Raw genomic sequence first — 25,889 nt, forward strand, 5'->3', positions numbered from 1 at the left:
AAGTTACATTTTCTGCCTTCCAGGACTTCCCAGAGGAAACTTAGGTACCTCCATGCCCCTCACAGCACAAACGTTTATCACAGTTAAATGCTTTAGGTGTTTGCCTCCCCTACTAGGCTGTAAACACCCCAAGGCTATATAGTTGTTACTTCCTGTCGCTAATGAACGAAGTCGAACAAATACAAACTTTTAAGTACTGTCTCGATTGGGTAACTGGCCCAAAGTCTCAGGGTTGATCCAACATTCAAGCCCCACTTGACGTTCTTGCTTTGAAGACCATTCTGACTGCTGCAGGGACTGCACCTCCTCTACCTCAAAACTGGAGCCAGAACGTGGGCTGGGAGGCGGGAGGTTTTAGGAGCTGCCGAATATAAAGGTTCTGCAGGGGGCACACTCATCCAGGAACTGGGCGCCGCGCGCCTTGGCCTCGGCCCAAGAAAAGGGGCATCCGTCACGTGTACCCTGCTGGGCCAGCCGCTGCCGCACCCGGGGACAGGAATGCAGCCCCGCCCGGCTCTCGCGCCAGCAAAACCGCGCTGGCCCAGGGGACTGACGTCAATGAAGGGGGCGCCTCCAGGCAAGGCGCGCGGGCGGCCGGGGAGGAGCGAAGGGCCCGCGCGGACACACCCCCTCGCTGCTGCTCAGCTGTTGATTGGACTCAAGGAATCTCCGCACTCGATTGTCAAGACCCGAGAAGGAAAGGGGGCAGAGCCGGCCACGCCCCTTGCACCCTGCCACGGTTGATTGGCCGGCGGAGTCTCCGCGTTCGATTTTGGAAGGCTAGCCCCGGAGCTCATAGCAAGGCTGGGGCTGTGGATTGGCTGTTCCGGGGCTCTGGAGCGCTTTCTCTGGGGAACCTGACTGTGACCGAGGTGGCCCGAGCCAGCTCCGGGCTGCGTGCGGCCCGCTTCAGGCAACCAGGTACGTAGTTTGGCGGTACGACTTGGCTCCGCGGTGGGAACGGGCGGGTGGACGGAGACTGGGAACCGCTGGGACGCGCACCCCAAACGCACTTAGGGCCCTGTCGTTTTGCGGAGTAGTCACTCTTTAGCCTCGATCACCGACCCATGCTGGGGATATCGCTGAGTGATCTCAGCCAGAATACTCTCTCCCACGCTCTGTCCTGCCTGTGAACGTCGCCTGGTCCTTGCAAGCACCTCCTCCGCAGGAAATCTAGAGCTGCACCCGCTCTTTCGAAAGGCCGTGGAATGGTTGGGGTAGGTGCAGCTTAGTTTGCCCCACCTCGATTTGAGATCCGTCGGAATTGCCCTTCAGCGTACTGAGTAACCTCTCGAACTCACCGTGGGGCGGTAGAGCTTTACTTGGTAGTCCTGATTTTGGATTGTCGCGACTTGCAAAATCCGCAGAAGCAGACAGTAGGCTCTGAGACATTTCAGAATTTTCTGGGTCCTTCTTTCTCTGAAGACCTTCTCGGCCGTCTGGCAGTAACAAGAATAACAACGGTTGAGAGTGTGGGTCAGACCACCTGGGTTCATATCCCAACCAGCTCTGTGAATTTGGGCAAGTTACTTAATCTTTATGAGCTCGATTTTCTCACCTGCAAGATGGGTTTGACAATGGTGTCTCCACAGTAGAGGACAGTGATAATGCCACCTCAGGTGAGGGTTAGAAAGTCCCTCTGAAAGTGCTCTGTTCTACACTTGAAACGAAACTGCCTCTATGAATTTAATCAAAAAGTATGACTTAAAAATACACAGAAGAATTTGTCTCCCTTCATCCTCTTCTCCTAAGAGTGGAGACCTCTCTAGGAGTTTGTTGTTGGTGATGATGAAGAGATAACTGTGATTCTATAATCCGGTCAGTTTGTAATCTTCCCCTTACATCATTCATTCAACCAACATGCAGAATGGAATGCCTGTTGTATGGATGGTACTAGAATGAAAGCTCTCAAATACTTCATCTCCCTTTTCCCATTAAGGATTCTATTTCTCACCATTTTGAAGATGAGCAAACTGAAGCAGGAGAAAAGTGAGATTTATACAAGGTTATCCAGTTATCCATGGCACAGCAAGAATTCAGAGTTCCTGAACTCTTAAAGTTATTCCTAGACCTAGTAGTTTATTTCCAGGTCATGTCTGAGAATTGGTCTGAGGAAAGAGCCAGTTTCTTCATCTACCTCCTGGGGAATATATTTGGAGACCCAGTGGGGTCTGGAGCCCACACAGCCATTTGCCTCAGCTTCCCAGAGCAGATTTTGGCTGCTGTCCAGTGGCATGTCTGTGCAGGGTACCAGGCAAGGGCCATAAGTGTTGATTCTGGCATTGGGCCAGAGTCTCCAGTTATTTTTCTAAGAGGCCTTTGGCCTCTGATTAGAGATTATTGCTATCACCAGGGTTATTCAAAAGAGACAAACTGAGTAGGAACCAGGAGTTGCCCAGTTTACCCAAGTGTGCTCTGCCTCTCTTGGTTGTGAGCTCCCTGAGACTCCAGAGAAATATTCACCTGGAAAACTGTTGGAACTAACTTCATATGTTAACTAATAATGCTCAATTGTGCACCATATTTATATATTGCAAATTCATTGCTGGGTGAGTCACTTGTGAAATGTATTTTTGTTAGAGCTCTATAGTTCTTATTGCCTGATTCAGAACAAGTAGTACTTTGTGATTTTCAACATTTTGATACTTACTTTGGGGGTTCATTTTTAACCCAGTTGTGTCAAATTGAAGTGTTTTGCAATTAGTCTTTACTCATTTGGTCACAGACCCCCACATTTATCTTATGTCTGTTCTGAAATGAGAAATCTATTTGTAGTCTTTTAATAGCCCTATGGTTTCATTTTCCAGTTTTAAAAAAGGACCATTGTTCAAGTATACACTGACCTTCCTGGATTAAGGTCTTGTCCAGGAAATTGGGGGGAAAGTAACTATTGAACACATTGAATGAGATAGGAAACGTTCTTCTGATAATAAAAGTGTTCTGATTCACTACTTCATCAGTTTTCCCAAAGTTTACCATCTAATCCTACCTAGAATACCCCTATTTTTATTTTCAGCCTCTTTCTAATGTATGAATCCCTGGGTGGGAGGCAGAGCCAAAAGTAGGGTGCTTCAAAATCTGGAGGTGCCAAGCCCTTCCCAAGTTTCATGGAGAGTATTGAAGCTAGAGGCTCTGACTCTCCCAGATGGTTTCTTCTTTTTTTTGTTTTTTGGTTTTTTTTTTGGTACTAGGGATTGAACTCAGGGGCACCTGACCATTGAACCACATTCCCAGCCTTATTTTGAGTTTTATTTAGAGATAGGGTCTCACTGAGTTGCTTAGCTTCTTGTCATTGCTGAAGCTGGCTTTGAACTCAATCCTCCTGTCTCAGCCTCTGGAGCCGCTGGTATCACAGACATGCGCCACTACACCGGGCTCCAGATGGTTTCTCCTTGGTAGGTTTGTAACTCAGCTGGCTGGAGGCCATCCAGTCAAGGCCTTGCAGCCCTAATAGAATTGTGGAGTCCCCTGGCTGGAACTATCTAGGAAGTCAGGCCCCAGCCATTTCCTCCCCCAAACAGCTGCAGCTACTTGATCCTGTTGCCTTCTTTCCCAGGGTAGGCGTGGGAGTAGGGGTGTGACTGAGTCAGAGGAAGGACATCACCTCTTCTACCACCCTAGTAGTCCATCCTAGGCTTGGTCATTAGGGTGCTCTAGAGTAGTGTGTTCTGACTTCCACCAGACCTTGACCCCATAATCTGCTGTAGCAAGACAATATCTGGCCTCCAGAGGAGATTGAGGAGGGAGAGGGGGAGCTACTAGTTGGGGAGTTTCCTGGCACCTAACTAGCCAAACCTGTCCACACCCTCTGCTCCTAGGCCCTGGCAGACAAGCAGGGTCATCCTGCTTCCATATAGACCTAGCCTTCTCATGGAGCATTGACACTCAATACCAGGGCAGGCCCTCAGAGCTGGCTCGATTCCCCTGAGGTCCCTCAGCTGGTGTAAGACAGACCCAGGGCTGAAGCCCAGGCTTCTTACTCCTAAGCCAGTGCTTTGTGTGCTGATCTGTGTTGCAGTTCTACATTTCTTTGGTGGAAGTGGGGTATTTCCTCTAAAGTGCCATCTGCTGTGGTTGAAGGCTGGGGGCACCTGGGGGATTTATCTAGTAAACAGCCTTGACACCAGTGAATAGGCTGAATTTTATGACTCCACCCTGTGGGATAATTCATTGTTCTTCCCTTCCTATTGGCAGGGCTTCCCCTTTGTGAATTCTATAGGAATGGTGAAGTGCTTCTCATGGAAACATGGAGAAATTGCTCTGAGCTGCTTGGCTATATGGCAGCTGTGGTTAACATCAGGAGTCGCAGTCACAGAACAGCTTCAGGCCTTGGCTCAACCACTGCTTCACAATTCTGTTTCCTTTTGCTCCTCTGCACAGTGGGATGAAAATAACAATGTCTAGCCTAATTCCTAGGATTGTGTTGATGATTAAATGATACGTACACTTTGCTTGATACAGAACATACACCCCATTGTTAGCTTTCCTATCACCTGAAAGTATTCCTTGGTCACTCTGGTCTTCTTGTCATAGTGTGTTCAATACCATCAGCTCTGGGGACTTAATTCTCACACTTATTAACTGGATTTCCATAATAGTGCCTAAGGATTTTACAGTTCCCATTTTCTAGGAAAAACATAATTTCTATGAAATTAATTTATCTGGATGTCTTTTGTGGGTTTATTTTGGTTAATAAATCTTTTCAAAAAGAGAGTGAGGTTCTTAAGACAGAAATTGGGACTGGGCGCATGTGGAAATGACTGGAGTCATGAGGGTGGTTATTGAGGTGAGGTGGAAGGAAGGCCAGGGGAGGGAGGGTGTAATGATTCTGGGAGTTTGAATGGGGTAGAGAAATGACTCAGACTCTCCAGAGAAAGAGAACAAAAGGCTGGTTAGGATGAGGGTTGCTTCTGCAAGTGGGTCGAGGGTAGGAAACTAGCTTTTATTTATGTGATTCTGTACTGTGTGCCTCTTTTACATTGAGTATGTAAATAGCTTTATTTGAATATATTTTTACTTTACTTTCCCCCTTTGCAGCTGGCTGCTGGTTGACAGCCTCTTCTGTAGGCAGCTGTGAAGGAGGGCCACTCAGGCCCTGGGGAAGACCAGGACTTGGTCATCCCTACCCTGTTAATCCTGGGCTGGGAGGGGAACCTAGACCTGTCCTTAGCTGGCTCTGGGCACATGGCTTGGAGGAAATGGAGGATCCATATCACAACTCTCTCCCAGGTACAAAGATTAGGGAGGCCAAAAAAGAGGAAATTTCCACTTATTTAGCTCTTATTGAATGCCTGATACCATACTAAACTCATTTAATTCTTATTACAATCCTGAGAAGTGGGTATTTACATTTAAGGGACAGGCTCAGAGACTGAATAACTTACCTAAGGTCACAGACCTAGGAAGGTGGCAGGGCTGGGATTCAAACCCAGTCCTATGTCACGCCAAAGTTCTTGGTCTTTCCTGTCTCCAAGCTGTTTTCCAATCCCATAGCCTTTCCAGGCTGTACTGGAGACAGGATAAGGTGGGGAGCTTCTTATGTCCTCATTATTATTCAAAGTCAAATACCCAGAATCTAGGAAGATATTTTCATTTCCTGGATGGGAGACATTGACACAAAGCCTGACCTGTGTTGAACTCTTAAGTCAATCTCTGTCCTTAACAGAATATTCTGACCTTTCCAGCCTTCTCTTCTGTGTGTGTCCCCCCCCCCAATGCATTGTATTATGGTTAGATCTGATTGGTCTGTTACATACTTTTTGCTAAATTATATGGACTTGGTTCATGCCCCAGGTCTTGAAAATAGGATGTGGAATGTTTATTTTCAATTTGTAAAATTTGAAAAGCAGAATCCAGGTTGAATACCCCAATGTGAAAGTCTGAATGCCCCCAAATCCAAAAGATTTTGAGTGTTGACACGATACCACAGTAAAAACTTTCATACCATGAAACCATTACATGCACAAAATTATTTAAAATATTGTATAAAATTACCTTCAGTCTTTATGTGTAAGACATATGAAACAAATGAATTGTGTGTTTAGACTTGGGTTCTGTTCCTAAGATACTTCATTATTTAGCTGAAATTATTTCAAAATTTGAAAAACTCAAAATCTCAAGCATTTCAAATAAAGAAAGTCAACCTGTGGTAGAACGCTGAGCAGAGTTCTAAATGCTGTGTCTCTGTATCATCCCTACGAAGTTAGTACTGGTACTAGCAGCTGAAACTTAGAGGGCTAGCCTGCAAGTAGTAAAGTGTGTTTCTAGTCAGGGTAGGCTCCACATTCTCTCTTTATCTCTGAGTGATAATTTGGGCCTTCATATCAGAGATGTCTAAATCTAGTTCCAGTTGCACAACCATGGGTGCCATAACTTCTCTGTTCCTCAGATTTCCCCCTCGATGAAATGAGGGCTGCTGTGTTTATTATAACTTAATTAATTTTTTAGGAATAAAGCTTCTATAGCAGGGCCTGTTACAATGGTAAGTGCTCAACAAATTTGAGCTGTTACTGGGCATCCTGGTGTTTCCTGGATTGAGAGTACTCTTCAAGTGCTCCTGGCTCTGTGCTTACCCATGGCCTTGACAGCAAGTCATTTAACCTGAGACACACTTCATTAAAGGGGATGAAAAGTAATTCTTATCTCACTAGTAAATGAGATAATAATTGTATTTGTCACATAGCACTTAATAAGTTTGGCTGTGAGCCTTAATACCATTTCTCCAAGGTGCCCTGGAAAATTAAGCGTGATTTTTACAGCAAGACTTACTTGTTTGAATCCTGGAGAGCAGAAATACTGGAAGCCCTGGCATTAATCAGGCCCCCAGCTTTGGAAAGAGCCTCTTCAGCACTGATGTTTCTAATTTCCATCCTCAGAGTGCCCACAATGGGTACCCCAGCCTCTGTGGTGAGTGAGCCGCTCCCTTGGCAAGCCCCCATTGAGGCCCGGGGTCGTAAGCAGGCCTCAGCCAACATCTTCCAGGATGCTGACCTGCTGCAGATCCAGGGCCTGTTTCAGCGCAGTGGGGACCATCTGGCAGAGGAGCGGGCCCAAATCATCTGGGAGTGTGCAGGGGACCACCGAGTGGTGGAGGCCCTAAGGAGGCTGCGTAGGAAGAGACCCCCAAGGCAGAAACCCCTGGCTCACTCACTGCACCACTGCAGCCGGCTCAGGTGGGTACCTGGGACTGGAGGGCTGAGGGAAGGGGTGCTAATGATGCCAGCCTCACTATGTTCTGGATGCATGACCTAGAACCAGTTGCTTGGCTTCACTGTACCATGAGTTCTGTTAAGTGGTTTTAATGTCTACACAGTGCCACCACCTGACAGGCACTAACCACTTCTGTTACTGTTGTGAACTCCTGAGGGTGCCTGGTTCCAATCAGCACCTCCTTGCTTTGCCTTGATTCTTGGCCAGGTGGGAGGGAGTATTATTACAGTTCATAATTCTTTTTACCTATAGTAAAATAGGTTACATTCAAAAGTAAGACTGGTTAAGACCTTAGCTGTGGGAGTAGAGAATGTTCTGGGGATATGCTACAGGACATCATGGGTTACAAGTTGTAGAAACTTCACCTTGAGATAGCATCTCCCCAATTTCTCTAGTCATCCACCTCATTGCATAGGTCACAAGAACTCCGGTCTCATTTTGCTCTAAACAGTGTTTTGTAGTCCATTGCGACGAACATCTCCTGAAGCCCCCATCTTGTCCTCCTTGGCTTATCGTACCTTTGCTCCCAGCAGAATCCCAGAGCCCTGCTCTCCACTGGCCAATGCACAGAGCAGTTCCCCCGAGACAGCCTCCAGTGAGCAGCATTGGAACTCCAGGAGGACAAGTGCCAGGATCCGCCGGAACTGGAGGAAACCAAGCCCCACAGGCTACCTTCACCAGATCAGACACTGATCCCAGGCTGGGAATGGCAAGATCTTCCCCAGGAATCATGGGAACTTTACCAAAGGCCTGGGAGGTGAAGTCGGAAGACCTGAGATAGGCAGCCCTGCACAGATAAATGAAAGGAAGAGGCCACTAACACTAGCCTACTCAACTCAGAACAGGACTGGAGGTTTCCCCTGGGCTCTACACCATGTGATACCCATTCTTACAAGAGTGAGAAGACACAGACTGTTCCTGCCTCAGCCCTTCTTGATCTAACACTATAACCTGGCCTGCATGATATTCTCCTGGAAATCAAACAGGCACTCAGATGCAGCGCCTCACCATGTCTGCCCTAATCTGCTGGCTACTACTGTCACTCATAGTCCAGCAGCCTGTCCTACATCCCTGATGCTGTCAGGCCAGTGTAAGAAAACCATGGTTTAAGCGGCAAATAAAAACACTTGCATCAAGAACTGTGTGAGTCTGTTATGGAAGGAGAGAATCCTGAAATGGAGACTCTGAAGCCAGAGAGGGAGGGACAGAAGTTCCCCAGGAGGGAGGAATCAGGGTTGGCCTCTACTGCCTTCTTACCCCATTCCCTGAAGCTCCTGTGACACAGCCTTGTTCTTCCAAGGCCATGGGACCCGAGAGGGACAGGAAGGTTTTGGCAGGCAGTCTATGTGTTCATTAGTTTCTTCTTCCCCTTCCCTATCCCACAAGCTAGATCATCCATCACTCCGAGTCAGGGCTGAATGGGGCAATGGTATATACACAGGGCAGGCTTGCCCTCTGGTGGCCAAGAAGAAAAGCCACTCTCACTTAAGCATAATCCACTTCTTATTCCAAAGCCCTGGAGCTAGATGATTTTGACATACAAAATGTTTTTGTTTTTTCGGAAATAGGGAAAATATGGTCCCTAATAAGAACCATAAAATCTCATAAAAGGGAATAACATTTCTGCAACAAATATTCACACTAAGAGATACATATGAATAATAATAGCATCATATCAATATAGGCTCAGTAAGGTTTTGAAATGAGTCATGAAAATACTTTTGGTTTTCCAAGCACTGGAACTGTGGAAGTGAAAGACCTGTAAGGAAGCTCTACTAGGGGAAAAGAGCCCCAGCAGCCATGTCTCTGCAACTCCATGGAAACATAGGTTTCTTTGTCCTTAAAACTGCATTCTACCTTCTTTGTCTTCCTTCCCCCAAAGAGAACTGGACAAAAAAGGTCAGAATTGGATTTGTTATTCATACATTTGCATTGATTTAAATACATTACATACAATTTCTACAGTGCATTAGAAGAATGATAATGGGGGCAACAGCACTCATAGCCCAGCCTCCACTCCCTCTGGGGGGACAGGCTTATGCCTGGCAGAGAGACAGGCCGTCTGAGAGTGCCACCAGAAGCCTGCCCCGGCACTCAAGGCCCCTAGCTCTCCCAAAGTCCACATTCAAGGCAGCCTGAGTATAGGCTTCAAAGGAGAGAGGAGACCGGCCAGGAAAGGATGCCCTGCACTCTTGCCTTCCAGACCTGGGACTGGCTCCCTTTTACATTGGACCCAATTTCCTCCCGACTACAGAGCTGGTCTGAAGCAGGACAGTACAGATGTAGCTGGTAAAGTACCAGGCTCCTCTTCAGGTGCCTCTGGCTCTCCCAGGCACCCAGGTAAGGAGTCTTGCCAGCATGTTTGCATGAAGACGTCTTTTCTGCAGAGGGCTACCCACACTGGGTCCCTGCTGGCTCCTGTGGTCAGGAGGCAGGTATTCTCTCAAACCTGGTTCCCAAGGCCAGAGTCCAGGTGGGCTAGATGGGATTGTCAGGGCAGGGCAGGCAGGAGAATGGTGCCTTTGTCCTCAGGGCATGCATATCTAGCACTGAGACCTTCCTGTCAGCTGGTGGAAGCCCAGGACAAGCTGGTTCCTGGGGGGGCTGGAAGGGATGGGAAGTGGCCTAGCCCAACTGACAGGAGGGCTGCATGTCTTTGCTTTGTATCCTGGATGGTAGGAGCTGTTCAAGCAGAGTGCACACAGCCATAGTCCTCACTCCCTTTCTTTGGTTGTTTTTCAAACCTTCAAAATACTTTCTTTCCAAGGCTGATTGACCAATCGCAGGGTGCTAGAACCACAAAGTGTCCATAGCACATGAACACAGCTGCCCCTCACCACAGGTGACAGCTTTTTACTCCCTCCTGAGGCCATTCTTTGCTTTGGTGTAGAAAGGGCTTGAACACCTGGCAAGCAGGGCAGCTGGGGAAAAGACACATAAAAGCAAGAAGATGCACACTGAGCTGGGCAGGCACTGGGGGACAGTTTGAAGACCTTTCTGCTTTGGGCCTTGCCTTTCTCAAGAAGCCAGGGACAAACAAATCCAGGATAAGCCAGGGAGAAAAGGGAAACTGCCAATTAGGAGGCAGAATGCAAGTCTGGTTGCCAATACAAGCAGCAGTGGGAGCACATAAAGAAGTCCAAGGACCTGATGATATCCTGTCCTCTTATGAGCTGAGACCACCCCAGAGCAATCCATTCTACAACCTGAACAGAACTCCTAAGTCAAAAAAGCTAGGGGGAAATATTTAAAACAACAAATTAGAGAAGGACTGGCACTAAAGATTCAGGAAGCAAGACTGGGAAAATTCACCCATAGCCACTTACAGCTCCCAGTGTGTACCTAGGCCATATGGATCACAATCACGTGCTGGACATCAACTTTCTATTAAAACAGAAATTCTAAGAGTAGCCCCTCATGCCTCTGCTTGAGTAACAGGCAAGCTGCATCAGGCAGAGAGCAGAGAGGTTCTGTAGGTCATGTGCAGAATCACTGAGAGCTGCAGAGCAAAATCCTGCGCACCACAAGAAGCCAGCCTACTGCCAGTAGAAAGAGAAGGAAAAGATTTGGCAAAAACCCAAAAGGAAGCTGTGGCTTCTGTCTGTCCCAAAACTAGGAGCCACCCAGTGGCCCTGTAACACAGCCTTGTTTCATTGGAGTAAGCAACTGCCAGGCACCTGAATGTCTGGGTCTATGCAAATTTAGGTCTGGATTAAAGGCTTATGACATGAGAGGATCTGGGTTCTGCTACAAGCATTTAAATTTGTTTTTGTTGTCGTTTTCTGATGCAGAATATAATAGGGAATTACAAAGGAGCAGGGTGTCAGGGAGGTAGGGACTTTCCCAGCCTGCCACAGGAGATGCTGGAAGGGAGGTGCTCCTTCTAGCCACCTGGACTTCTGGCCTGGAACTCCAGCCTCCCCTCAGAAGGGCCCAAGAGTACTCTGGTCCTTGATTGTGCTTCTCCCTGTGGGTGAGAAAGCCCTGAAGGAGGTGACTTTGAGCAGAGAGGGAGGACTGGTAAAGGCTGCTCTCCACAGGCTTCTCTGGCTTCCTTGTACCCAGCTCCCAGGCTTCCTCCCAGCCCATGTCTCACACAGCATTTCCTCTGCCTGCCTCTAGGGCTACCACCATGAGAAGAAGGGCTTCCGACTCTGAAAGCTCTGTGTGTAGGACTCGCTAGCAGACCGCTGGTGGGATCGGGCAGTCTCAACAATCACAGGTGGCATCTGGACGAGGTGCAGAGGACTCTTGTTGTCTTTCAGGGCCTGGGTCAGATTTAGGATCTGCAGTGGGAAAAAGGAGACAGATGAGAGAGGCCTAGGATTCCAGATCTTCCTCTGCAGACAGGCCAGCAGACAAAGCACTCCTATAAATCAATAAAAAATAAACACACCAACAGGTGCCTTGGCTCACACCTGTAATCCTAGCAACTTGGGAGGCTGATAAGAGGATTGAAAGTTTGAGGGCAGTCTCAGCAACTTAGCAAGACCCTATTTCAAAATAAAAAATAAAAAGATTTGAGATCTAGGTCAATGGTAAAGTTCCCATTGGGTTCAATCCCCAATACCAAATAATAAAAATAAAAAATAAACACACCAATGGAAAATCATACAAGTAGACTATAAAAGTAGAAATACGAAGGGACAACAAACAGAAAATGGTAACCTCTCTAGTTATTTTAAAAATACAAATGAAAAGCCAGGCACACTGGCCCGTGCCTAAAGTCCCAGCACTCAGGAAGCTGAAGCAGAAGGATTACTTGAGTCCAATAGTTTAAGCCTGGGCAGTATAGTAAGATCCATCCCAATTAAAAAAAAAAAAAAATGAAAACAAATACCTCCCCTATTTTTTTGCCCTTCCATTTAGTAAAAATAGTGATGATGACTCAGAGGTGGGGAGAGCTCAGTTAAATAGACAGGTTTGTGACCTTTTTTCCCTGTTCTATTGGAGATTTCTATGGGGTAGAGGTTCATTTTGCTTTGGTATGTGAACAGCAGACAAGTACAGGTGTGAATGACTTCTTGCATGTTGGGAGAAACTAGATGCTTATAGAACCTTACAGTGTTAAGGAGTAGGTACTTAGTTATGTGAAACTTGCTTAAACCAGACTCAACTTGTCTCTCTCTCTCTTTTTTTTTTTTTTTAAATGTGGTACTAGGGATCAAACCCTGGGCCTTTTGCAAGCTAATCATATGATTTACCACTGGGTTACATTTCCAGTCCTTGACTATCATTTTGAAAGGTGAATTGGCTGAGTAAGATTCCTGATTTTCCAAGAGTCAGCCTACTATAAGACAGTTTCCTGAGTCTATGACACAGTCTGGTCCTATAATTTTCTACCTTCAGCCTCCTGTCAACAAAACCAAAGTTTCAAAGTATGTAATGAAAGATCTGACTACCTTTCTGCTTGATTCCTTAAAAGTTTCCCCTCCTCTGTCCCTTGCTGGAACATACTTTAGGTCTGCCCTTGGTTGTGTGTACAAATTGTGATTCCTATTCTTGAATAAGTACTTCCTTTGCTTATATTATAGCCTGGTGCTTTTTCAGCTGACAGTTATGACAAAAGCCACTCTGAAGATAAAATTGCACTCCCCCACAATCTCCCCTACCTTTTGCTACCTTGAATAATGGCCCCAGTTGGGTATAATGGGAGGAGGATTGCTATGCTGTTGGCAAGGGACTGAGTTGGGAAGGGACTGGAGAAGTTGGTGCAATATGGATGGAAGCACATCCTACATAAGCTTGGGAAGCAAGCTTATTCTTTTACATTGAATTCTCTGACAAGAGTAAATCGTGATTTTTAAGGTGACTTTGAGGGAGGTGACTTTGATTCTGCCAGCCTAATTAGGTCTTAACTTTACTTAGGAAAGCTAGGAAGACCACATTACAGTTTTCAAACAACTATAATAATAACAGTTCTTCAACCATTTCATTTTCAGGGAAAATGGACTCAATGAGCCCAAGAGGTGCTCTCAGCAAAAGCCCTTAGCTAAATGGTAGGAAGAAGTAAATGTAAGATTATGTCTGGGAGAACCATACTATCCTTTAAAGATGTGAGAAGCTAACTTTCTATATATAAAATCATAATTATAATAGCTATCATGTATTGAGTACTCCAAGTACTACTATACCTATTTCAAATAATTTGTCTCATAATAACCATAATGAAATAATTATTCATTAATTCCATGACACAAATGGAGAAATGAAGTGAAGGAGACATTAAGGAATGTGCCCAGGTTGGCCTCATAGGTAGTAAATGGCACAGCAAGGCATCAAATCCAAGCAGTCTAACTGGTTTGTGCCCTTAACTCCTAGGCCATCCCAGAAGACCTTTTAAGGACTTCAAAGTGATATGCATGATGCCAGTGCCCTACAGAGCTTTCAAATCATTGTTCAAACATATTTTTTACTATGCTTCTGGAAGATTAATAATGCCCTGAGTTTCTGTGGCTCCCTTTGAAAGTGAAAGTGGAAGGCAAGGAATAATACAACTTGAACTCAAAAATGTTATAACTACAGTCAACGTGAGAGTGCTTACCATGTGCCAAGTGTTATTTTTACTTATAGCTTGATATGCATTATCTCAGGCAATCCTCTGTCCAATTGTGCAAAGTATTCTTGCTAACCTATTTTATAAACAAGAAAACAGAGGCTCTTGCCCAAGATCCGAGAGCTTGTAAGTGGTGAGGTGATCTGACTGCACATACCAGCTCTTAACCACCAAGGTATATGGCCTGTCTTGAGCAACTTGAAGACAGGGAGCACTGGCTTATTTACCAATAATTTATCCAGCAACTGGCACAGAGATATGCCTGTAATGAGTGCTTCAGCAAGCACTGGATCCCATGGAAGAAGTTGGAGATTGGACAGTACTACCTTTCTTCTCTCATGTGTTTGGACATAGTCACAAACATGTATGGCACAGACTGAAAAGTATATAAAACACAAGTTTTATACATTTGCTCAGATGAACACATAAGCACATAAGAATCTGGAGGATGGTGCAGGCTTACCTGTCCCCGCATGACAGCAATCTGCTTATGGAACTGGCCCCTATCAAAACCAGGATCTTTCTGTAAAAGAAGGGAAAGAGATAGGAAATATGTGAATGCCTCATAGGAACCTATTTTCTTTCCCAGTTAGAAACTTTCTAATAAAGTGAGTCCACATAAGGGTTACTGGGCTTGGTAAAGTCAACTAGCACTCTGTGAACTCCTGCTTTTACAGATGAGAAACAGAGAACAAGAAAACATCTAGTTTTCTATCTCAAACTCTGGGCTCCAGTGTTCCATTTGGAAACAAGAACTCTGTGGATATGTTGGAGCCACATGATGTACACAGTACACACTAATGTGATCTACCACCACTGTACATTTCTTTCAAACCCATTCAAACCAGGTTCTGCTGTCCATATGTGGGAACTTGCTTTTGCTGGCTAACTCAAGTCAGAGGGTATTAGCCATTCCCTCTTGGCTTTGTCAGGACCAATCAGATAAACCATCAGAAATGTCTTCTTTATGTAACCAGGTTGAGGTTCCCAGGACTTACCTTGAAGAGTTCATATAGGTCCTCCTCCAAGTCTTTGACAAAGTTAGGGTCTGATATCTTTGGAAGAATCAGATCTTTGATCTCCTGAGAGAATGGGACTTTTGCCTGGGGCAACCAGGCCCAGTAAAAGGGATCTGAAAAGAGGAAAGGTCAAAACCAAAGCTGGTGACTGGAAAAGTCCCTGCTCATCTTCTGTCTTCTATCAGGGCACTTTCAAAGACAGAACCCCTCTTCCCTGATACATAACAAAAAAAGAATACTTACAAATGCTATTAACCATAAAGGTTGTATGGATACTAAGTAGAGGAACCAGGATTCAAACCCAGATCTGCCTAATCCTGGAGCTCTTTCCCAGACATTTTGTGCCCTTACATGATAAAAGACGGTAGAGAAGCAACTACCCACCCTGAGAGATTAAGATGGTCTGAAAATGAAGACAAGTGCTGCAAAGGGGACAGTGACTCCCTACTTGTTTTTTCTCCCCCTTTCCAAAAGCTTCTTACTTATAATCAATAAGGAAGATATCAATAAGTAAGACCAGACACTGGTAGCTGCTATAGTGACTCAAATAGAATAAAACATAAAAAGATAGTTCTCAGTTCTACAAAAGAATGAGAAGCATGCAAAGTGGACATGAAAAAACTCATCTTTGTGCTTCTAATTTCTCTTCCCTCTCTCTTTTCTTTCTTTTTTTGGGGTGTGGGAGATTGAACCCAGGGCCTTGTGCTAGCACTCTACCATGTAACTATACCCCTAACTCTCTCTGTTTCTAATTTTTAATCACCCATATGCCTCCAGTGAGAATAATATAAGTAAAAATTAATAATAATTTACATTATGGAACAGCTGCCATTGTATTAAAGGCTGAGATGCATTACTTCACTAATTCTTAGAATGGTGCTATAATAGAGGTATTATTATCTACACTGTACAGTAAGCAAACTGAGACTGAGCAAGGGAAAAGCCAGACCAGTGTTCTTAAGACTTACATGCCCTCCAAGAGTCAGGATGCTTCAGTGGGAAAGCCAGCCCATTGTCTATGGCCGCCACCTTGATAACAGGTTCCTTTACCACCACCCAGTCTGTATCCTGCAGAGCAAGGAAAGACTAGTTAGTGAGAAAGCCCATCTGCCTCAGACCCTGTAGGGTAGTAGCAAAGCAACCCATCTCACCCAACTCAGACACCAATCCTTCTTCAAATTATTTGGAGCCATTCTCTGAGCTGGTTTCTGTACTGTTACCTAAACCTGGTACATTTATGGCACCTCAGACTCTGCTTGATCAAGTTCTCTGTGTTCCCTTCTTATCATAGGAAAAGATAATGACCAAAACAAAGATAATCATATGACAATTCTCCTAAAGATGGGCACTGAGAATCCACTAAATGGAAAAGAAGAAAAGTCCACTTCAGGTGGCCAGAGTCCTTTTTAGTGGACTTTGACTCAAATGCCATTTCATTGGTGATGACCAAATTTTCTAGTGAAATTTCAGATCCACAGAAGATGACAGTTGGCTTTTCTTACACAAAGAAGTCTATTCTCCTGCTTCAATGATACATAAAAAAGAAAAGGACCACAGTTAAATGTAAAAAGTGGCAGGCCACCTGTGATAGCCCATGATAGGGACACTCACTATGTGGCTCTATACTTTAGGTTCACCATTGCCATCACAGGAATAGGGACTGTGGTTCTAGACACTGCATCAAATCCGTTAATTTTTAAGTGTGGAATCCCAAGTTTTGCCCTACACCTGATGAATCAATTTCTGAGGTAATGGCCTGAGGAATGTACTATTTTAGTTTGTTTTGTTTTGTTTTATTTTGCAGTGCTGGGGATCAAATTCAGAGCCTTATATGAGCTAGAAAGGTGCTCTACCACTGAACTACAACTCTTCTAATAATTCAGGCATAAACTTTTGGAGCCAGTGAGAGAAAGAAATAAAACCACCAGGAGAAATAAAAACTGGGGCCAGGTGTGATTGTACACATCTGCTACTCAGGAGGAGGAGAAAGGAGGATCACAAGTCACAGGCTAACTTCAACAACTTATTGAGATGAGATCCTGCCTCAAAATTTAAAAAAAATTAAAAAATTATTTAAAAAGGACTGGGGATGTAGCTCAATAGTAGCAAGCCCCTGGGTTCAAGTCTCAGTATTGCAAATAGGAAGAAAAAAAAAAAAGAAAGAAAAAAAAAAAGGAAAACCAGGGCTAGAGGTTAGTCCAGAGTAAAGCACTTTGCTTTATGTGGAAATTCATGTATTCAGTCCCCAATAATAGTGAGAGAGAGAGAGAGAGAGAGAGAGAGAGAGAGAGAGAGAGAGAGAGAAACTTCCTGCTACTTTTAAAAGACATGTAGACAAAATAGTGATGGAGAAGAGTAGCAGAGGATGAGAGGAACAGGAGAGAAAGAAAGGTACAGAAGCAGCTGTTTCTAAACTTAGTTCTGTAGAATGATGGTCAATTGTGAAAAAATGTTCCATGGTTTGAAAAGGGTGTAATCACAGGATCAAACAAAATTAAACAGGTTTGTTTCACACAATACTTCTCAGACCTTTTCTATACTACTATGCAATGTGAAACTCAAAGGAACAGAATGTGTTCCAACTATGTTCCAAACTTACTTGGTCCTTTTCTCATGCTATTCCTATTAAAATTAGTAGGATGATCCTTAAAACACACTGAGAGGGCTGGAGGTGGGACTCAGTGGCAGAACGGCTGCCTAGCATGTGTGAGGCACTGAGTTCGATTCTTAGCACCCCAAATCAATAAATTAAATAAAGGTCCATTGACAACTAAAAAAAATATTTTTAAAAAAACACACTGAGAAAAACTATACCAAATATTAACCTATTATTTTAAAGCCTTGTTCTTCCCCAATTCTTCTAAACTTATATGACAATACTGTGTGCTTATGTATTATAAAGATATTCCTTTTCATGCTCGAGATATAGACCAACCTCTTACCCGAGAGCCAGAACTATCCATTGGATAGTCATATTTAATCAGCCAGTTGTCATTGCCTCGATCTGTAAACAGAAATATAAAGTTAGCAGAAATAATCAGGGTGACTTTTTAATTTAACTAAGGTGGACTAGGTATTTTGAACACCTGGACCAACCCTTCTATTGAGAGCAACTACAGAAAATGGATAAAATATTTCAAAATCTCTGGAAGGCATTGGTTTTAACCAGACTATAAGAACTTAAAAATCAAGTTCTAAGAGATAAAGAAAATCCAGAAGAAGGGTCCCAGGATTTGTGGTTTCTTTTCCCTTACAAACCTACTGATTTGGGAAGAGATGTGACTAGAAGGTTGAGAAGTAGAACAGTGTTCTAATAGTCTTATATGGCTAGTGAGTCAAAAGTTATAATCTAGTCACTGATAGGGGAAGGGGACACAATGGTAAATCATCCATACTGTGGGTTGAGACCTAAAGAACTATCTATACCATGTAAGCAAGCCAGCACCCTCTCAGTACCTGAAATTAAAGTGATTCTTGGTGGCTAGTGTGCTTGCTGCTTGCCAAAAGCAAACTTCTTCGTCCACACAGGATTTATGCCAGCGAATATTTCTACAATTTCTGATAAAGAGTATCTGATCGCCAAAAATAACCAGATAGACAAACAGACAAAATGAAATGAATAAAAACAGAGAAACATGAGAAAATTAAAGCTGTCTATAGTGTCTCCAAACCATGTAAACATCTTACATAGATTTTTAAATGTTCAAGTAAAATATTTAATATGTTTTAAGGTAAAAAACAAAATTAAGAGTTTCAGTAGAAAACAAGAATATGTAAAAAAGGAATAAAAAATTCTAGAAGTAAAAAACTAAAAATTACCAAAAATAAAATTTCAGTATGGTATATGAATTTAACAGTAAATCATGCTGAAGAGGGAGATAGTGACTTGGAGACAGTAAATAAGAAAATAACCAGAAAAAAGCACACAGGAATTAAACAATGCATGCATAGTTTTATCTAACAGCATGTAACTGAGTCCTAGGAGAGAAGAGAAAACTAGGGCAAAAGTTAATATTTTAAGAGATAATATCTGAGACTTTCCTAAACTGATAAATAAAACTACAGATTCAAGATGCCCTGTGAATCCCTAGTAGGAGAAATACAAAGAAAACTACACATAGGCTATCCTAGGAAAACTTTTGAAAACCAAAGATAGTGGGAGAGCACTTGCCTAGCATGCCCAAGGCCCTGGGTTTAATCCCTAGTACAGGGGGAAAAAAAATCTCCAGGACAAGATGAACCTAAATAGAAGTTTAGACATGCAGGAAGAAATAAGAGCAATAAAATAGGTAAATAAGTTAGGAGATCTAGATAAATATTGCCAATTTTGTTTAGGTAGGATAGTTTGCATGCTTTTTTTTTTTTTTTTGGTATCGGGGATTGAACTCAGAGGCACTTGACCACTGAGCCACATCCCCAGCCCTATTTTGTATTTTTATTTAGAGACAGGGTCTCTCACTGAGTTGCTTAGTGCCTCACTTTTGCTGAGGCCAGCTTTGAACTTGTGATCCTCCTGCCTTAGCCTCCCGAGCCACTAGGATTATAGGCATGCACCACTGCACCCGGCTTGCATACTTTTTTTTTTTTTTTTTTTGAGTTTTGTTTTGTTTTGTGATACTGGGAAATCGAACTCAGGGCCTCACAGTGCCAAGCAAGCACTCTACCAGTGAATCACTTTCATGGCCGAAGAGTTATCTTTTAGAGATATATATTGAAACTAATAGCTGGTTTCTGAAAATATCAACAAAATTGACAAACTTGTAGCTAAAAGGACCAAGAAAAAAAAATTTAAAGGCTCAAATTACTAAAATCAGAAATAAAAGCACAGATATTACTACCAATTCTACAGAATTTTTTTAAATTACATGAGAACACTATAAACAACCATATGCCAACAAATTGGATAACCTAGATAAAATAAGTAATTTCCTAGAAATACGAAACCTACCAAGATTAAACCACAAAGAACTAGAAAATCTCAAACTGGGTGTGGGTAGTGCATGTCCATAATCCCAGCTACTCAGGAACCTGTTAGAGAATCTCAAATTCAAGGCCAGCCTGGGCAACATAGCAAGACCCCCATCTAAAAGAAAGAAAGAAGAAAAAGAGAGAGAGAGAAAAATCTCAACAGACTTACACCTGTAAGGAGACTGATTTGGTAATCAAAAATTTCCTACTGGGCATAGTGGTCTATATTTGCATCCCACCACTTGAGAGGTTGAGGTGAGTATGTTGCTTGAGATCAGGATTGGAGAGCAGCCTGGGGAATGTAGCAAGACTATCTTCAAAAGCAAACAAACAAAAAATTCCCAGGTGTGATATTTCTCTGGTAAATTCTACCAAACATTTAAAGAAGTAACACCAATCCTTCTTGAACTTCAAATCATTCCATGAGGCCAGCATTACCCTCAAAATGAAGCCAGAAAGAGATAATACAAGAAAACTGTAGACCGATATCTTTCATGAACACTGATGTAAAAATCTTCAACAAAATACTAGCAAGCTGAATTAAGCAGCATATTAAAAGGATTTCAGACAATGCACAAATAAAATTTATTCATGCAATTCAAGGAGAGTTGAATATATAAAAATCAGTCACAAAAAAAATACATGATCCTCATACTCAATATAGAAAAAGCATTTGACAAAATCTAACACCCTTTACAACAAAAACACTCACCAAGCCAGGAATAGGGAACTACCTCAATATGTATAAATCAACCTACAGCAAACACCATATTCGATGGTAAAACACTGAAAGGTTTTTCTCGAATCAAGAAAAAGATAAGGATGCAATTGCTTTTACAACTTCTATTTAATACAGTACTGGAAGTCTTAGACAACGGAATTAGGCAAGAAAAAGAAATGAAAAGGCAACCAAATCAGAAAGGAAACACTAAAATTCAAACGTTTTTTGCAGAAACAAACAAAAAAACTATCTTAAAATTTATGAAATCTCAAGAGACACCCAAATAGCCAAAACAATCCTGGAAAATGATAAAACTTGAAGACCCACCCTTTCTAACTTAAAAACTTACTATAAAACTATAGTAATCAAAATAGTATGGTAATGGTATAAAGAGAGACATACAGACCAATGGAACAGAATTAAGAACTCAGCTAGGTATAGTGGTGCATGCCTGTAATCCCAGAGGCTTGTGGCTCAGTGGTGGAGCACTAGCCTACCATGTGTGGGGCACTGGGTTTGATCCCCAGCACTACATAAAAATAAATAAATAAAATAAAGGTATTGTGTCCATCTACAACTAACAAAACATTTTTTAAAAAGCTAATCTCAGAAACCTAGGCGCTAAGCAATTCAGTGAGACCCTGTCTCTAAAACACTAAAAGGGCAGGGGATGTGGCTCAGTGGTTTAGTGCTCCTGGGTTCAAGCCCTAGCACCACTACCCCCAAAAAAAGAGCCCAGAAATGAACCCTGATATGTATGCAGCCAAATAATATTGACAAGGGTGTCGAGATCATTCAGTGGAAGAAAAGGCAGTCTTTTCAACAAACAGTGCTGAGGAAACTCAATACACATTTGCAAAAGAATGAAATTGGACCCTTAATACCATGTACTATATATTTAATTCAAAATGAATCCATGATCTAAATGTTACGGCCTAAAAATATAAAATTCTTAGGAAAAAAAAAACAGAGCAAAAGCTTCATGACACTGGATTTGGCAATGACTCTTAAATATGAAAGATACAGGAAAAAAAAGAAAAATCTGTGTATCAAAAGATACTATCAACAGAGTGAAAAACCAATGGAGTTGAAGAAATTAATAGCAAATCATACATCTGATAAGGGATTAACATCCAGAATATACAGGGAACTTCAAAAACTGAACAGTAATAAAATAAACAAACCAATTCAAAGTGGGATGGGGATTTAGCTCATTGGTAGAATGTTTGCCCTGGGTTCCACCTCTAATACCACAAAATAAGTGAATAAATAAATGAGCATCGGACTTGAATAGACATTTGTCCAAGGAGGATATACAACTGGCCAGCCAATAAGCATATGAAAATAAGTTAAATATCACTAATCATCAGAGAAATGCAAAACCAAAACTATAATGAGCTTGGCAAGGTAGGGCCACCTGTAATCTTAGCAGCTCAGGAGACTGAGACAGGAGGATCACAAGTTCAAGACAAGCCTCAGCAATTTAGTGAGACCCAAAGCCACTTAGTGAGACCCTGTCTCAAAATAAAAATAAAAAAGGGCTAGGGATGTAGCTCAGTGGTAAAGTGCCCCTGGACTTAATTCCCAGTACCAAAAGCAAACAAAGAAAGTACAATGAATGGTTACTATTTAAAAAAATAAATAAATAAATAAAAACAAAAAACAGAAAATAGGAGGGCTGAAGTGTGGCTTAGTGATAGAATTCATGTTTAGTAAGTGTGAGGTCATGGGTTCAATTCTTAGCATCTATCCCTCCCCACAAAAAAAACAAAAACAAAAACAAAAACAAAAAACAGAAAATAGTGTTGGCAAGATGTAGAGAAATTGGAATTCTTGTGCATTGTTGGTCAGAATGAAAAATGGTATAGCCGCCATATAAAATAGTATGGTAGTTCATCAAGAAATTACTAATAGAATGACCATGTATGATTCAGCCATTCCACTTCTGGTATATGCTCAAACGGAATGCAAGCAGGAATTTGAAGAGATACATGTTAATTCATGTTCTTAGCAGTGTTATTCACAAGAACTAAAATATGGAAGTAACCCAAGTGCTCATTAATAGATAAATGTATAAGCAAAATGTGGTATTCACATTAACTGGAACATTGTTCAATCACTAGAAGGATAATCATTGTTCAAAGGAAGGACATTCCAACACATGCTGCAACATAGATGAATCCTGGGGACATTACACCAAGTGAAATAAGTAAATCATAAAAAAGGCAAATATTATATGATTCCACTTTTATGAAGTATTTAGAACAGTCAAAATCAATGGGGCTTGTGGGGAGGGAGAATGGAGAATTATTATTTCATGGGTACAGAGTTTCATTTTACAATTTGAATTCTCCAGAAAGAGTTTGTTTTAGAAATGGATGATGGTGGTAGATGCACAATAATATGACTGTGCTTAATGTCACTGAACTGTACACATAAAAATGATTAAGATAGTATCTTACCACAACACAAAATACTGGAAAAAATATAGTTCAAAAAAGCATAAATTTTGTCAGGTTAAATGAACTAAAATTAAAATTGCACCAGAATTTTTTTTTTAAATCACTGATGATTATGCAGCCATCTCAAAAAGTCAGAAAAAGACAAAATTAGCCAGGCATTGAGGCCTATGCATGTAACCCAGCAACTCAGAAGGCTGAGATAGGAGGATCGCAAGTCTGAGGCCAGCCTCAGCAACTTAGCAAGTCCCTGTCTCAAAATGAAAAATAAAAAGGACTGTGGATATGGCTCCGTGGTAAAGTGCCCATGGGTTCAATCCCTAGGACCAAAAAGAAAAGGAAAGACAAAAGTGTCCTGTGGTAATATCTTAATGCTCTAAGAACGAATTGGGATAAAGGGTAAGCGTGCTCTTCAGCGTTTTGGAAGAGCCAGGTATTTCTGTCTGGCACCTGGAAAGAGGCAAGGATAAAATGGCTCCAGGCCTTACCATTTCTAAAAACTACATGCTTTGTCTGCACAAAGCTTAATTTGGAAAAGTATTTTCTTAGATCCTCTCTAAATGCATATGACCCTTCTAACATAGGGTCAAGTTCATCCTGACAAGGCACTGTGACTCCCAAGCCCTGTACATCACCAGGCCTTCCCCACAGCTGCTCACCAGTGTTGCGGATAATGTAATCCAGCACCACTAAGCGCTCAAACTGCAGCAGTAGTTGCCGGTTAGTGTTCTCAGGGAGAGGTTCTGCTTCAAAACGCCGCAGCCAGTAGTCTGCATCTTTGTAGCCTTCAACAAAGAGCTGGAATGAACCAACCTGCAACCAAGAAGAAGGAACAAAATCATGTCCCTGCAGCCCAAGTCCAAAGACTCTAAGGGTATGCAGGGACCCACTAAGCTCCTGTGGTGTTCACATGAGAGACAGGGAGATTTCCAAGATCCTCATATCTTCATTTCCTTGAAAGTACAGGAGATAAAGTTTGTGACAGAGATCATCCATTCACTTTGTAAAAGAAGCCTTTTATAAATGGTCCAGAGATTAAAGTGAGAAGTTAGGTTTCTCAACAGAAACAAAGAAGATAGAAACCTCAGGGCAGGCTACTCACAAGCCGATATTCAAGTTGGTGGGCATGTTGCTTCCCCACTTGAATGAGTGCTACCATAAACCATCACATTAGATATGCCAAACAAGTGTAATCTATACCTTTGGTGGTAGCCCAATGCGGTTAAACCGCTGTCCAACTTTTGGCACTTTCTGTAGCGCAAGTCGCTTGCCCCTGGACTTCACTCGGTCAATGGCACTATAGTTGAAGGTTTCACTGGCCAGGTATACTACCTACAGTGGAAAGAGAAGAGATACCCAGGTTAGAGTCAAGTTTAAGGAACCAGACCATCATGGGAGAGAATAGCAAGATGCCCACCAATACTGGTTCTCTTCCAGGGCACACAAAAAATAAATAAATGAGTAAGTACAATGCATTTTTTAGCCTACCCAGCAACTAGGACAGGGAATATGACTAGTTTGGACCAACTGGATGTTGACAAAGTGATGTAGGCATACCACTTCCAGGCTTGGTCTCTAAAATCTCTCACACTCCTTAGTTCACATTTCCCCATCTCTGTAGCTGGAAATGAAGGGTTCTGAGATGGTACAACCACACAATGGAAGGATAATATATCTCTTGTCATTACATGAGTGACGTGGGGGGATATGAGAGAGCTGCCTAACAGACATGAGCAAAAATTAATTCCTATTATATATATTAAACCACTGAGATTCAGGGATTGTTATGCAACTAATGTGAATTACCCTTAACTAATAGTTACCTCGTGCATTAGAAGAAGAGGCCCAAAGTCTACTTTCTTTCCAAATACAAACATACTACAATTTCTACTCTGTATCTTTTTGTTTCCTTTTAAATGTTGTGCTTTGTGCCATTATTCATATTTTAAAAAGAAACATGAAAGCTGAGTACAGTTGTGCATGCTGATAATTCCAGCAACTCCAGAGGCTCAGGCAGGAGGATTACAAGTTTAAAGCCAGCCTGGGTAACTTAGTGAGATCCTGTTTCAAAAAAATTTTTAACTAAAAAAAAAAAAAAAAAAAAGACTAGGGATATAGCTCAGTGGTAAAAGTGCCCTTAGATTCAATCCCCAGTACTTTATATAAACATTAAAAATTCTTAAAAATTTAAAAATACAAAAATTGTTTTTCACTTTTAATGGACTTCTATATTTATGCACACATTTTATCTGGAATAGTATGAGGAAGGAAACTGAGCACCAGGAGACAGCAGTGGGAGGAGGCTGAATTACTTCTCTCTTTTGACTCTTCTGTGCCTTCTGATTTTTGCACTATATGCATGCATTGCCAATTCAAAAAAAAATTGTAATGGGCCCAGGCTTTATGGCAAACATCTGAAACCCCAATGACTCAGGAGACTAGGGCAGGAGGATCACAAGTTCAAGACCAGCTGGGGTTGTGACTCAGTGGTAGAGTACTCGCCTAGAACATGTGAGGCACTGGGTTTAATCCTTAGCACCACATAAAACTAAATAAATAAAAGACCACCCTCAGCAACTTAGCAAGACCCCATCTTCAAATAAAATTTTTAAAAAGCTGGGAAAATTCCTCCTAGGTTTAATCCCCAGTACCCACCTCCCCCCAAAACACACACACACACACACACACACACACACACACACACACACACACATAAATTATGATGGGACGTCAATATCATCACACTTGGCTGTCAAAATGCAGTGATACCATTGTAATTTATATGCATGTCCATTACCACATGTCTTATGATTATACAATCACATATCTAACTTTTCTCTTAAAATTAATGAGATTTAGCAGGGAGAGTTTGGCACATGCCTATAATTTCAGTGACTTGGGAGACTGAAGCAGGAGGATTGCCAAGTTTGAGCCTAGCCTTGGCAACTTAGTGAGAC

At 42.4% G+C, this 25,889-nt stretch overlaps 3 protein-coding genes across 4 annotated transcripts in view; 2 read left to right on the forward strand and 1 right to left on the reverse strand.

Moving 5' to 3' along the window:
* The first annotated feature begins 578 nt into the window (after window positions 1-578).
* Window positions 579-25,889, forward strand: part of Morn4 (MORN repeat containing 4) — a 52,797-nt gene continuing 27,486 nt past the window's right edge. Inside the window, exon 1 of the mRNA XM_078031349.1 lies at window positions 579-921. The gene's annotated coding sequence lies outside the window, so the exon portion shown is untranslated. The remainder of the gene's footprint in view (window positions 922-25,889) is intronic.
* Avpi1 (arginine vasopressin induced 1) lies at window positions 6,703-8,348 on the forward strand. Its single transcript, XM_005335259.5, has 2 exons — window positions 6,703-7,172; window positions 7,743-8,348. Exons 1-2 carry the CDS (start codon window positions 6,853-6,855, stop codon window positions 7,900-7,902), a joined length of 480 nt encoding a protein of 159 aa, XP_005335316.2. The 5' UTR covers window positions 6,703-6,852; the 3' UTR covers window positions 7,903-8,348.
* Pi4k2a (phosphatidylinositol 4-kinase type 2 alpha) overlaps window positions 9,110-25,889 on the reverse strand; it is a 28,238-nt gene continuing 11,458 nt past the window's right edge. For both annotated transcript variants that reach the window (XM_040273411.2, XM_005335260.5), the window contains 7 exons: window positions 24,133-24,264; window positions 23,592-23,745; window positions 17,727-17,788; window positions 15,753-15,852; window positions 14,764-14,897; window positions 14,229-14,288; window positions 9,110-11,495 (listed from right to left, as the gene is read on the reverse strand). In XM_040273411.2, coding sequence (XP_040129345.2) covers window positions 11,334-11,495; window positions 14,229-14,288; window positions 14,764-14,897; window positions 15,753-15,852; window positions 17,727-17,788; window positions 23,592-23,745; window positions 24,133-24,264 — 804 coding nt within the window. In that variant the 3' untranslated portion in view covers window positions 9,110-11,333. The remainder of the gene's footprint in view (window positions 11,496-14,228; window positions 14,289-14,763; window positions 14,898-15,752; window positions 15,853-17,726; window positions 17,789-23,591; window positions 23,746-24,132; window positions 24,265-25,889) is intronic.

The sequence above is a fragment of the Ictidomys tridecemlineatus genome, chromosome 1, assembly GCF_052094955.1.
Source record: "Ictidomys tridecemlineatus isolate mIctTri1 chromosome 1, mIctTri1.hap1, whole genome shotgun sequence".
Classification (NCBI taxonomy): Eukaryota; Metazoa; Chordata; class Mammalia; order Rodentia; family Sciuridae; genus Ictidomys; species Ictidomys tridecemlineatus.

Bases quoted from the DNA above. Each gene is read 5' to 3' on its own strand.
- Avpi1 (XM_005335259.5), top strand. From the start codon at position 6,853: ATGTTTCTAATTTCCATCCTCAGAGTGCCCACAATGGGTACCCCAGCC. The intron at 7,173-7,742 runs GTGGGTACCTGG...TGCTCCCAGCAG, and splicing joins CACCACTGCAGCCGGCTCAG to AATCCCAGAGCCCTGCTCTC.